This window comes from Varanus komodoensis, unplaced genomic scaffold (assembly GCF_004798865.1).
Source record: "Varanus komodoensis strain SLA01 unplaced genomic scaffold, ASM479886v1 scaffold7_3, whole genome shotgun sequence".
Classification (NCBI taxonomy): domain Eukaryota; kingdom Metazoa; phylum Chordata; class Lepidosauria; order Squamata; family Varanidae; genus Varanus; species Varanus komodoensis.
This window is the reverse complement of record NW_025336480.1, coordinates 10,240,394-10,254,330: the sequence shown is the minus strand read 5'-3', so window position 1 is coordinate 10,254,330 and position 13,937 is coordinate 10,240,394. Positions and strand designations below refer to the sequence as shown.

The window sequence follows — 13,937 nt, the reverse complement described above, 5'->3', positions numbered from 1 at the left end:
TTACATGGTCAATATGCTGTAATTATTTCTCTCAGGTTGCAGTTTATCACATGAATTAGCAATAAGCAGGAGCTGAGGTCTGCTCCTTTAGGGATGGACTTGTAGCTCATTCCTAAGCATGTTTCTTCAGAAGCGAGTCCCAGAACTATGTTCAATGAAATGTCATCTGCAGTCAATATGTTGGCACTGCAGCCTTAAAATTCCATGGACTGCTGCTTTAATTACACATGAGGCTGATGAGCTCTGATTAAACACACTGGAGTGGGGATGACAAAGGCACCAGGTTGCTGCTCTGACACAAGCAACGGCTAGAGAGGGACAGATCTCTCCATTCCCCTTTAGTCAGAAAACTCTTAATAAAAATCAACTGAAATGAAATTCTCCCCCAAGCCTGGCAAGTTCAGTGGGAGCTATTGAAGGGAGCTAAAATCCAGTTCATAGATAAGTGACAGCTGGAAACTTAACTGACCTGTTAGAAATGTGGCAGAAGTATATGTCAAATGCTTTTTTAAAAGAACCCAGGAAATAAGATAGCACCAGCCAAAGACATGATGCGTATATAAGTAACGGGTCTGGCAGATGCTCTTGTTATTAGCTTGTGTGTGAGAATACGCCCTCTAGTGGTTGTCTGCAAGAACACAGACCTTCCATTGAACAAATAGGGGTCAGAGCCTGGAAATTGGGGCATGGTGGCACTGGAACAGGTGACATATGTGTTCGGGGGGGGGGGGCATTGTCTAAAAAGGATTACAACCAGTTTGGCACTTAGTTGGCACACCCTTGCAAATGCTTGATGGATATAAAAGCATCTCTCATGTTACTTGGCTTGGGGTTGTTCACAAGAATGAGAGCTTTTTGTTTTCTGCTTTTCCAGTGCTTTATGGGCAAGATGGCCTCCATGCATCGTGTGAAAAGAAATATTGTGGCCGTGGGAGTAAGTGTGTTGTGAATAAAGAGACTGATAAGCCTGAGTGCAGGTGCATAGATGACTGCAAGCCCAGTTACATGCCGGTGTGTGGCTCAGACGGCAAATTCTACGAAAATCATTGTGAACTACACCGAGCGTCATGTTTGCAAAGGAAGAAGATCTACATTATTCACAGCAAAGACTGCTTCTTCAAAGGTAGGCCTTTTTCTCTGACCAGATGACGCTAGGCAATTTATGCCATCTGCTTTGCTTTGTCAGGTCATCTGCTATGTTTAATTCTAATAAAAATGTTTGAAGGATTGCATAGACTAGGCAATAAGTTCACAAATGTTATTGGAAAGTAATTAACCTATGAACTAATAGTAAATGTATTTCCATATATGGGACAGTATCCAGTGCAGGCAATTCGCTAGCACTTACCACATTGTGCCTACAGCAATGACCACTAAAGCAAAGAGAAGCTAGCACTTACTGTCATGGAATCCCTAGAATTGAACTGTAGAGTTGGAAGGGTTCTGTAAGGCCATCAAGACCAGCCCACCGCTTATTGCAGGACTGGAAACTACCATTTTCATAATGGAGCTTTGTGGACATGGCTAGAAATGCTGGTTTGATATTGTTTCCCATTGGCTGTCACACGCACTAGCTTTCCATTGTGCTAGCATTATTCCCACAATTACAGTCACACAATTGGTTATAAACCATTGTATACTAAGCATCTTTCAGTGAACATATAGTGAATCTTGTTGTGTTGTTCTATTCAGCTTTGAACAAAACAGAAGAATAGGGGAAGCTGTATGTAATCGCTGGAAAGGAGCAGTCAGTAGCAACTACTCTACAATTTATTCTGCATAGATCAGGAAAATATCATAGTGCTGCCTCTGAAGACACATGCATGTCTATGTGAAACTATCTTTCTTTTTCTGCAATGTTACAACAGTGTGGACTTTACATAGTAGATTCATTTTTCCTACTCAAGGATGTTCACAAGGGGTGTTTCCTAAGAAAAAGAAAATGGATAGCATTCTTATACAGCCAGATGGAACAGCTGAGCACAGGCAAAATATTCTCCCTTGGAGTGACCCACCAGGAACATCAGAAGAACTATGCAATTTAATTTTTTTTAATGGTACAGAGGAAAGGACGGGAGCCACTTCCACTGCTATGTCAGGGCCCTCTCACTGTGGTTCTTAAGCAGAGAAATAAGACATGATTGCAAATATCACAAAGCATGTCCGTTTTGGCCCTGTTTTGTTGCTGGATGCTTGGAGAACAAAGGTGCAGAATCCAGGGAGTTTATGTGGTCTGTTTATGCAGGCTTGTAAAAGGTATTCAATCCAATTCAAAGAGCAGCAGTGATCTCTCTTTGACCTGAAGCTCTTAACTCAGGACAATTACATTTCTATTTTAGTAACCAGGAGGCCCTGTTCTGGAGCATAAGAAGAGCTGTCATGGATCAGGCCTGTACCATCTGCAGTCCTACAGCAATCAGGCAGATGCACGGGAGGAGGCTACACATTGCAGTGCATGGCCACCACGATTAGCAGGCACTGACGGAAGGCTCATCTTCCATGCTCTCCATGTTGGCAACCATCACAAAACGTTGTGGTGGTGAATTCCATGGTCTGACCATGCACTGCATGAAAAAGTACTTCCATTACCTGTCCAGTATCTGCAACCTCCTTGCCATTGCAGGGTATTGCAGGGAAGTTATTTCTAATGACATAAATGGAGCAGGGATCAGGACTAAATACTCTGATTCAGAACTAGCTGTTTGCACTGCACTGTGCTTTCTCAGCTGGGAGCAACAGAGGCTTCTTTTAGCTTTTAACTGATTGTTAAGAGCCAGAGAAGAATCACTTTCTATCGGTTCATCATAGGAACTTGACTTTGACGAAAAATAAGCTCCTTGCCATAGTGGAAGCGATGAGGATAACTGAGGCTAATATGAATGGATCTTTGTCAAGGAGAATTCTCCTTCTCCGAAATGTGGCCTGCTCTTGACTTGGACGTCCTCTGTGATTTATGTGTATTTCTTTCAAGCCATTCAAGGAAAGAATCTTTGTATGAATTAAACAGTCACGAATGAAACACATAACAGATCTTTTGGAAGATAGTAGCTTTTACTTCAGTGGCAAGTAGGTTACCTGAGTCCATGCATTTGGGCTAGATTACATAGCAAGCCAAAGGAAATATCCCCCTAGGGAGCATGGCAGTCCTGTGTGACAGAAATCCTGACCTGACCAGGCACATACAGAAAGCTGGAGTTTGCCTACAAGTATCTAATAATCTTTTATAGTTCTGTGTTGGGAAATATCCTTTCTGATTCATTTGCACCTTGTTATAGTACTATTCCTTTTTCTCTTCTCATGAAAATCAAAGTTGAACTTTTTGACAGAAAAAACCTTGAGAAACAAAATTAGTGTGTAGTAAACAGAATTCTCACCAAGAAACAGCTTTCTGTCTAACAATCACAAAGGTGTTAACAGAACAATTTAGTGTGTCCCCAAACAATTTGACTTTCACATCACTGATTATATGCTGACATTATATTTAATGATACAATATCATACTTGACTAGTTTTCTGTATAAACCATGAAACTATATATGGAAGGAATAAATTAGGGTTTCCATTTAAATAGGCATGAAACTTCAGAAGCTGAGCAGTTTAGGATGTCCCTATATATTTGCATTTTAGTGATTCGAGCACCTCTTTCATTTGGAGAGACATTCCATTTCATTTCAGTTTTGAAACAGTGATAATAAACAGTCAACTGTCCATGGCAAAATCGGTGATATTAGCTAAAATGCTTTTTTTTTTTTTTAAGACATAGCTTCGAAGACTAATTTATCCATGAACTCCATGTGTAATAGGGAGATTAGGACAGTGGATATTATGTCAGGGGATTGATGGTGTGATGGTAGAAAGACCACTTAACTTCCTTAGGCCCTGTGCTTAAGAATCGTCCCCTCCAAATGGACGTTGAACAGAGGCTGTATCTTATAATGAACAACAAATTAATAATAACTTCACCTAGAAAAAAAACAAAGTACTGTGAATTTGCACTGGCAGTGATATTTGTATGAATGGACAGAGATTGTGATGAAAAGTAGTTAAATTTTGTTGATTGTATCTTCCTGTCTTTCTCCCATTGAAAGCAACGGGAATTGGAAGCGCTTAATATTGGCAGAAGAACACCCACTTTCTTAAGTCCATAACTGTAATCAGCCAGTCTACTTTTTATTTTTTGTAAGATTAAGCACATGCGAGGGTTTCTCAGAACTTTTTGCTTTCTAGCTTCTACAGTACAGAAATAATTCCCTATGGAGCATGATATGACTGGAGCTACAGATTTTATTTCTTGTCTGATATAGTTATCCAGAATCTAAGGACAAGCTTCATACCTTTTGAATTTTGAATCATGATCACATGATAACTAGTGAGCCTACTGTTTCACTGACAGAAGGAACAAAGTCTGCCATAAGGAATTATGACAAAGTTGTTTTTATCATATTTTTGTACATGTTTTCAAGCTCTCTCTCTTCTCCTGATGCTGGAGTAGGAGTTTGTGCCAGGCAGTTTACTGAATTGATATGATTCAGAGCTGTTGTGCCACGAACCCAGAAAGATGCCTGTATTCTCTTCCTGTGAAAGCAAGACTCCCACACAAAAAAATCAACATGGAAATACCTGCTGTTGAGTTCCTGTAGCTATACTATGCATGAATATTATGAATGCAGGAGCAGCACTTGTGTGAACTGTACCCTGGTATTGTTGCTGCAGAATGGTATTATAGGATAATAGGCCGGCAGGCAGGCAGATAGGTAAATCACCTTCCCAGAGAACTTGCTGAAGGATGGGGTATGAATGAGGTTGAAATCTAAGCTATTCAAACTACAAGTAACATCTGCCACAGAGCACATAGCAGAGCCTGGTCTTTTCCTTTACTTGCAACTGCATGTGACTCCAGTTTAGATCAGGGGCAGCATGCACCAGGAGCAGAAGAACTAAACCTATCTCGCCCCTTTTCTTCCTGGAATTTCACCTGGCCCTTGACATGAAATAATCAGACTCAACTACATGCTAAGCAATTAACATCACGTGTAGTTTGACCTTTGTTTATTCCTTTATACCACACCTTTCCATCACAAAAAAATAGTACTCACTAAGGGAAGTAGTGTGGTGGGGTAAGGAGTAAGCCAAGTGAACTGCCCAGAGAGTTTTGGCTAGTGGATGGTGAAATAAACAATTGTGGGGCCTACTTCTTAGTGGACATTGTGCTGTAAATAAAGAGGCAAGAAAGACACATTCTTTGGTATTATCATATTTTTCAGATAAAAGATGTTTGACATACATCTGGGGATGCTGGAGAGATGTGCAGTTCATTCACATGAGTTCAGGTTTCTCTGAATATAACTTGCAGACTCCACAGCAGATCCACTTTTTCCAGGTTGCATGGAATCTCAAACCAATTTTATTTTTGTTTTAGCTTCTGTGTAAATTTGTACTGTCATTAATGCATAATAGTGCAAGTGAAATGAAATTAGGCATTTCTAAAAAAAAAAATCTGATTATGTCAGTGGGCAGATGAAGGAATGAAGGATGCCAATTAAACAGATGGGAGAGACTTAAATGGGTATTTATAAATTTAAGTATGACTGTGGTGAATGTGTTTGCAAACACATGTGTATCATCCAAAATATCTGGGAAGCTGGGATTAATGTGCTTCCCTGGGGACTATACTTGTTGGCATGTTGGAGCTTGTTGCTGCTGCACAATATGTGAAAGAACTCTTATAGCCAGTTCCTTTGTCTTCCTCCAGGAATTAGAAATGCTGTGTATTCTTGGACCTACACACAAACACTGGGCCTCCAGATGCTGGGCTCCCCTCTTTATTCCTGTTTTATTAGCAGGTGCAGTGAGAAAGCAAAATAGAGACCTTTTCATGCATGCCTGGGGATTCAATTCAGTACCCTAATATTTGTCATTAATCAATGTCTTTTGAGTTGTTGCATACAAAAACTTGCAACATGTTCGTGCTCTTTTGTTGAACTACAGAATCCAGTGATAACTCTGAGAACTCATATGTTCTATGTTTGCTTTTAATATTCTATTATTTGGGAGAAACAGAGTCACACTACTGACATTGTGTAATGTATGCCTCAGCAGACAGAGAGAAGCTGTTGATACAGAACAGATTCGTGTAATCAAGTCTCACTGATTCCAGTCTTTGGATTTCTTTACTGAAATTGTCAAAGTTTTAGACGAATTGTTAAATTCTTAAAACTGGAGAAAGAAAGCAAAATTAATAAACAAATTATTTAAAGTTCACAGGTATTTGTCTGAATTTTACCTTTTCTAAAAGAAACTAAATATGTAGAACTGACATACAAAAATATAAGTATTGGTGTTTTGATATCTGTTATCCACTCATTAGCATATTATTTGATAGATGAAGAATATCTGTTGTATTTTATATTCCATTGCCACAGCAGCAAAATAACAGGAAATATTATTATCTATTGCTTCAAAGCTATTACACTGAGGAGCCCATTTCTGGTTATCATTACATGCTCAGTTACACATGTTTAAGGTCAATTGAAATCAATAGAAATTTAAATGTGTATTAACTAAATGTAGGACCAGGAATGTAGCCTAAGGCTTGTTCATATTTAAAAGGGTCTATAATATATCCATTGTATTTACTATTGCACCAAATTCCTCACTGACTGACAATTAAAAATGGAAAGTGAAATTGTAATCCTTGGGCAGGAGGGGGGAGGGATAAAACAATCTGAACACTAACAATTGTTCCACTTAACTGCTTAAAATATGCTGACAATTTGTGCCCTTCTTTCTCTGTCTCAATCTCTCTGATAATAGGTTCTCTGAGCAGAATGGCAATATACATTTTTGCATAGTTATTTCCTATCATTTTGTTGTTGTCCCTTAGCTCACTGAGGGTTTCCCCCATCTATTTCTATATTTTTGTTCTTTCTCATTTCAAACCCTATTAGGCTTGCTACTTCATGGCAGAGAACCTCAGGCTGGGAGGTATTCCTTGGGCTCTCAAATTTGTCCCCAAATAGCCTCACCCCCTTTCCTGTCAGCCACCCATCATTTGGCAATTTTCCTATCTTTTGTGTAGTTCTTTTCCCATTCTAAAAGGTTTCAATGCCTTTTTGATAACTAAGATGCTACCAATTAGGCCTTTAAGCTACAATATGCAGCATTCTGTTGGCTCCACACCTGTTGCCTTTGCCTCCGGTCCCTTCTACCACCTGAATTTGGCCCCAAGAAGCTTCCCGAGCTTCCCCGCCACCATTGTGAAATGCTAGCAGAACAACAGCAGTTGTTCTTTTTATTCTTTAGCAACCTGTTAGATATAAACCAAAGAATGTAGCTTGCACGTGGAATGGGAAACTGGTGCAGAGATCAGGGGACCTCACAGGAACTAAATTACAAGAGCACTGAGCGCATGGAGCAGCGTGGCTCTGCACAGACACGGGAGCAAGTGCTGTGGTGTCATGACTGCAGCAGGGCATAGAAAAGCCAGGTGTGGTCAGGGTGGGAGGTAACTGGGGTGTGGATCAATATTACTATGATTGAAATTAGCCCCTTAAGTCTCATGAGGCTTTGACTTCATCTTTCTCAAATTAACTCCAGTTTCAGTTGAGATCCAAATGATGCTTTGGCATTAGTTTCAAGATTAATTTTTGCTATCCTATTTATTAAAATATATTAAAATACTTTTTGAAAAAAGCATGCATAGAAATGAAATTCATACTTGCCTAGGAATTTGTGAGGGAGCATGCATTTTCTTGCCTTTTTCTTTCATATATATCTTACCAAGTATTGTTTAATTTCCTTGGCTCTATGAAACTTAATGTCTGCCTCCACACCATTGGCTGCAGTCAATATATCCTATTCATTCATGGTTCTAATTATAGGGATATTTGGTTTTGTTTCCAAGACAAGCTAAAGAAAGAAGGTTGAATTGTGCTTTCTTGTGAAATGACAGGGGTATTTTCAGCACACTCAGACACAATATTCATGAGTGCAAACCTGGAAGGGAAAAAATCAGTAGTTTCCTCTCTGAAAGCCTCTCTCTGGAGCTCCCAAAAGAGCAACTTGGCCATTCATGAATGTTCCTAATCAGAGCATGAGACAATTCATCCCTCTGACTGATGCAGGATCAGACATGAGAAACAGAAGTTCAAGTGGAAGGCATACTCGTAGCATGGGGCCTCCCTTAAAAATAATACATTGATTTAAAGCCAGCTATAATTTATTTATTTATTTATTTAGAGTGTTTGTATGCCGTCCCATCGCATAGCCTCAGGATGGTTTACACAAATAAGAAAAATAAAATAAAACATAATACACAAAACCAGATCCACCCTGGCTGCAGATTAAAACCTATATAGCTGATGTTAAAAGTCATTAAAATATTGTTGAAATAAAAAGGTCTTAGCCTGGTCCCGAAAAACAAATAACGACAGCACCAGGCGGACCTCTCTGGGGAGCGCATTCCATAGATGGGGCGCCACCGCAGAGAAAGCCTTCCTCTGGGTACTTTGCCTCCTAATGTCTTTCATGGAGGGTTCCCAGAGGAGGGTCTCTGCCACCGATCTCAAGGGGTGGGAGGGCAAATATGGAAGAAGGCATTCCTTTAGGTATCCAGGTCCCAAGCCGTTAAGGGCTTTATAGGTGATAACCAGCATCTTGAATTGAGCCCGGACTTCGATGGGAAGCCAGTGAAGCTGGTAGAGGACTGGGGTTATATGAGAGTAATTCCCAGTCCCTGCCAGCAACCTGGCTGCTCTATTTTGCACCATCTGAAGTATCCAGACTGTCTTCAAGGGCAGCCCCAAGTAGAGCACGTTACAGAAATCCAACCGGGAAGTAACCAATGCATGTGTCACTGTCGCTAGGCAGTCGTCCTCCAGGTAGGGACACAGCTGATGGATTAACCGAAGCTGAAGGAAAGCGCTCCTCGCCACCACAGTCATCTGAGCCTCCAGGGACAGCTCTGGGTCAAGGAGCACTCCCAAGCTGCGGACCCTGCTCTTTAGAGGAAGTGCAACCCCATTCAGGGCAAGGTCCAAGTCACCTACCCAGGAGCTCGAACCACCCACCACGCACCAATTTAGCCCAAATGAAGCCAGCTTGATGCTGCTAACAACAGCCTTGGTATTCCAAACATGCTGCAGTATTATGAGTACACCATCATTTCCTTTGGGCTTTGCAACTTCCTAGACATCTTCCAGCATTTCATGAATGATATTTTTCACAAAATCATATTCCCCTTGATGGCATTCTGATTTCTTCCTCCAGTCAGACAGTGCACAATGCCCATGTATGAACTATGCTACAGCAGTTGTGAAAGCATCAACTCTATGCAGATTAGAAAAGTGTGCCTTCAGTCTCCTAGAGGTAGACTTTATAGACCACATATCTTGCCTATAGTTATGGATGTGTATAGAGTAAGACTGTGTTATCCTGACATCAAGCCAAGAATGTGAAAGATGTCTAACAGTTTCTGGGGCTTGCAAACTATTACATCTTGTTTATCCCCAACTTTGCCAAGAGCTCCACCCCACTTGCTGACTTAGCCCAGGGCAGGACCTCATACAAGTGAAGCCCAGATATACAACTGGTCTCCCAGTGGCTAACGAAACCTGAGTATCCTGTTACTAGTGGAAACTGCTGCTTCCAGAGTGACAATTGGTGGAACATTGCTTCAGCCTTCCCAGACCAGCAGGCATCTCCTGCTGTGTGTCTGCCTCTCCAGAAAAATGGGTTAAGAAACTCCTGTCAATTAAACTTGCCTATAAAATCTTGCAGCACCTATTGCAAGAAGCTAAACAGCTTGCTGAAGTTTGCATAGGTCACTGCAACCTGGAGGATCCTTAGACAGCCTCAACATTAAATCACAGACAGATGTGGTTGTTCCTGTTTTTTTGCTTTGGCTGCTTTCAAGGTGACTTACATTCTACACTTCTGCAGCCCACAGGGTAATGCCTTATCCAGAAAGACTGAGTGTGCATTGCATAGGGGCGAGGACCCTTGCACCACCTTTCAACATCCTGAACAGTGTGTTATTGTCCAACAAGCCAGACCTTACTTGATCAACACTGAGAGGTCTGCACAAGCTTGCTGCCAGGATCTTAACCCCTAGGAAGACAAATTCTGTAGAATGGGCTTTCGTTTCACCAAGACTGCACCCATGTATCCTTAGGGGAATGCCAACTGGAGACACTCTGATTAAGCCATGAGAGCTGATTACAGGATATTCTGGGCTGTACAGGTCCTTCACCTGCTCACTCACAAGTTTTGGTGAGCCCACATTTGTTTTGGAGGGGAGCTAAGGACATTTGCATAAAATAGAATAATTTGTGCAAATCATGCAAGGGCCACTTGTTTTTCAGGTGCAAATTTGTGCAAATAGGCTGGTTGTACATTAATTGTGCTAGAGCCATGTATTTTCTGGACGCAGTTTGGCAAAAGTACAAAACATTGTGATTTGCTATGAATATGCACAAAGTGTGTAAATCTATTCAAATTGCACTAATAGCATGATATCAGAAAACTCCATTAGTGTTTTTTAGTGTACAAACCATAGACCTTCTTAAAGATCCATGAGAAAACCCTCCATGAGAAACCCTCCATCCTGTTTCTGATCATTGTATCAGAAGCAGGCAGGAAATCAGCTGAGTTTGAACAAGATGGATTTCCCAGCATCAACACATCCCTAATTTACACTTGCAAGTTTTTTCCTCTTGTGTGAACAAACTGCATGCATGGTTTGTCGGTTCTGTATTACAATAAGTAAAAATAATGGATGAGAATAGAGTTTAAAACATAAACTCTTGAATAGAAAAGAATGAAAACAGCTTAATGTCTCCATAGAGACCTACTGTACACAAATCAGACTACCAACAATGAATGGTAAAGAGCAAAAGCAACTGATCAGAGTGTCTAGCATGCATTTTTACCTTTTTTGTTTGGGGATACCACTCTCTATGTCAGCAATCCTACTGGTACAAAGGGGATTGTAATCAAAGGACATGATCAAATACCACCACTAATACAAGAAGTGTGCATGAACAATTACACTAGAAAGAAACTAATGAAAATTCTGATCCAGTACCCCATACATACCATTTGTTGATGAAGGAAATGTTTGATTTTTCGGTTAGATCGACATGGATATTTCCAAATCTTACAAGAGTATGTACTTAGACTCCTTGAAATCTAAGCTGCTCATGTCAGACACTGAGCCTGTTTTCTCATCTTCAGCTGCTTTGATAGGTGAAGCACTAGTTTGAATTGAATTGCAGTGGTGTAGTTACACTTACAGGGACAAAATACTGATATTTTTTTCTTTTTAGTTACTAGAGACACTGACAACTTCCTTAGTTTTATGAACAGTATTGGTGTAGGGGCAACAGGGGAATGAATTTTTCCAGTAAGCATATTTTGCTGTCTCTTGTAATTAAAGTATTTTGGGGAAATTTCTTCCTCAATAGGAAGTTAAGCTTTGCCAAAGAACCTGTGCCTGGTGGAGGTGAAACTCTTAGAAGTAGCTTGTGGATATGAATCAACAGAGCCTGCATTTTTGGTCCCTCCCTGGGGAAACTATTAGAGGGTGTTAATAAAGTATCCATGTAGTCATATTAATAAATGCATAATTTTATGAAACAGTGTTCAAGGCATTAAGAAGTTAGGGTAACCACAGTATAATCACGGTTATATAATACTATTTGAATTATTAAATAGAAGCAGAACTTTCCCTATCAGGCAATGTTGCATTGAAGCAACATGAGGCTGCTGACTATGGAACTTGATTTCTGTTGATAGACATTTTATTTGATTCAATTGATCCTGCAGCCAATTAAATATATGCACTTTGATTCACCAGTCTTAATCATTCACTGTTATACATTCAGATGTTGCTTTTTCTAATTACTCAAAACAACAGAAGTATGGGTAAATTAGATGAGTCCTACATATTTAGCTCCCTTACTATTACCAATTCATACACAGTATGGACCTGTTCCAAGCTTAATGATTGGGTGCACTTCTGAATTAGCATTCAAACATATTCTGTGGATCCATAATGGTCAGCAGTTCATACATTAATTAATTTTCCTGTTGGAATCAAACAACCGTGAGTCAATGACAGTCCATCAGAATAAGTGCTCTCAGAAGTGCAGCCATAATAATTTATAACAATGTGGGGGCAGAACAAAGTGATTGAATTTTAATCTGTGGAATGGAATCACACACAGTTCCCTCACCTTCTCTGGTTAAGCAGTTTGTCATAAATATGCATTTGCAAGAGTAATAATTAGGTAAAATGTATGAAATTACGTTTGACAAATGTTGAAGAAACATATCCTGAAAATCTATTAGATTACACTTTTTCCATCACATCTCATTTTTGCATCTCTATGAACAGTATCTAATAACCATTTTTAAAAGGATATAATAGGTCAAGTGCTGCTGAGGGGGATACTGGAAATGAAAGTGACTCAGCTAACACCAGGGAAAGATGCTGGCCTTGGAATACTTGGTTGTTAATATGTATTGACTACTGGATAAACCAATTAAGGCTTAACACCAAAGCAGGACCTGAGTAATTGGCCTTCAGTTGAATCCCAGCTTCAGGGATTCTACTTGAGACTCCAGCCATTTCCTCCTGCATGGACCAAATTACAGATGTGAGACTATTTTTCTACCCAAAATGGAAGGGCGACAGATGGTTTATCGGTCACTCACACAGACTTAGGCAAAAGGCTTACCCAAACAAGCAGCAGCACTTTTTCTGTTAGGCTCATACACATAAAGATGTAACATGAACAAAGTGTCTCTGCTGTTCCATGAGAGAAGGAATTGCAGGTATCTCAGCTCACATGGGAGTGAGCAGACCAACTGACCCTGACTGTTATTTATACCTGACCCTGCCAGCCATGGTTCACAGAGAAATACAAGTTTTATGTTTCATTTTTGTTAAAACATGAGTGGCTGGCTTAAGGTTTAAGGTAAAAATACCCTCTTTTTCAAGCTGAGTAGCTCATGAATTAAATCCAGAGTCAGAGATACTTTGAGTACACCTACTGAAATCAATAGTTATGAGAAACTACAGTTACATTAATTTCACTGGGTTCACTGTAGGGCTTAAATCTTCTTTCTTCTCTTTCTTTCCCCATTTTTTTTAAATGCTCTTGAATCTTGTGTGGCAAACATTTATGCAATAAGCAGCTTGTTGGATTGTTCAAGAAAATGAATAGACTGGCAGCTATGTGTTGTATTTGTTTATACAGTCACTGAAACAACATATATTCGTTTTAAAGAGTCATTTCCATTTGAAAAGAAAAGTCAAACCTACAAAAGGAGTTCAGAAAGCATTAGATGATCCAGGTTTTTACATTCTAATGTGATCACTAAATTGCTGTTCAGGATGAATGGAGTTAATTCTTTATCTTTATTGTAGCGCAAACTCGCTCAACACAAACAGGCAGTGTTGCATGTGTTGAATTCACTAAAATTTTTAAAAAAGAAAGGTGATAATGAATCATTTCTTCATGCATTGCATTAGCACTTGAAATGGGAAATGAAACTTGTTATGTAGGAAGTGAGAAAATAAAAATAAAATATGTAAGGAAAGGCAGGAACTCACACTTTACAAGTGGTATTCCTCTGGGTGGGTGGGGGGAACTGTTCTACTATGTATTATTTTTATGACATGGAAGGCCTGCAATTTTAGAGACAGATAACATTAGACAAGGACACTTGATACAGAGCCCAGAACTAGTATGTTGAATCACTTTCTGGAAAACAAAAATATATCAAAAGGTTTTATTTGTAATGTCCAGATTGGCTTACTGTTACACAGTTTACATGGGCATGCCCCTGAAGGCAATTCAGAAACTACAAATAGTGCCAAATGCAGCGGCGACACTATTTGTAGAACATGGCATTTGAACCATCTCACACTTACT

At 39.8% G+C, this 13,937-nt stretch overlaps 1 protein-coding gene across 1 annotated transcript in view; it reads left to right on the top strand.

Moving 5' to 3' along the window:
- Positions 1 to 551: 551 nt before the first annotated feature.
- The window catches only part of FSTL4 (follistatin like 4), a 326,227-nt gene continuing 312,841 nt past the window's right edge, over positions 552 to 13,937 (top strand). Inside the window, exons 1-2 of the mRNA XM_044454601.1 lie at positions 552 to 555; positions 875 to 1,123. Of these exons, the coding sequence (XP_044310536.1) occupies positions 552 to 555; positions 875 to 1,123 (253 nt within the window). The remainder of the gene's footprint in view (positions 556 to 874; positions 1,124 to 13,937) is intronic.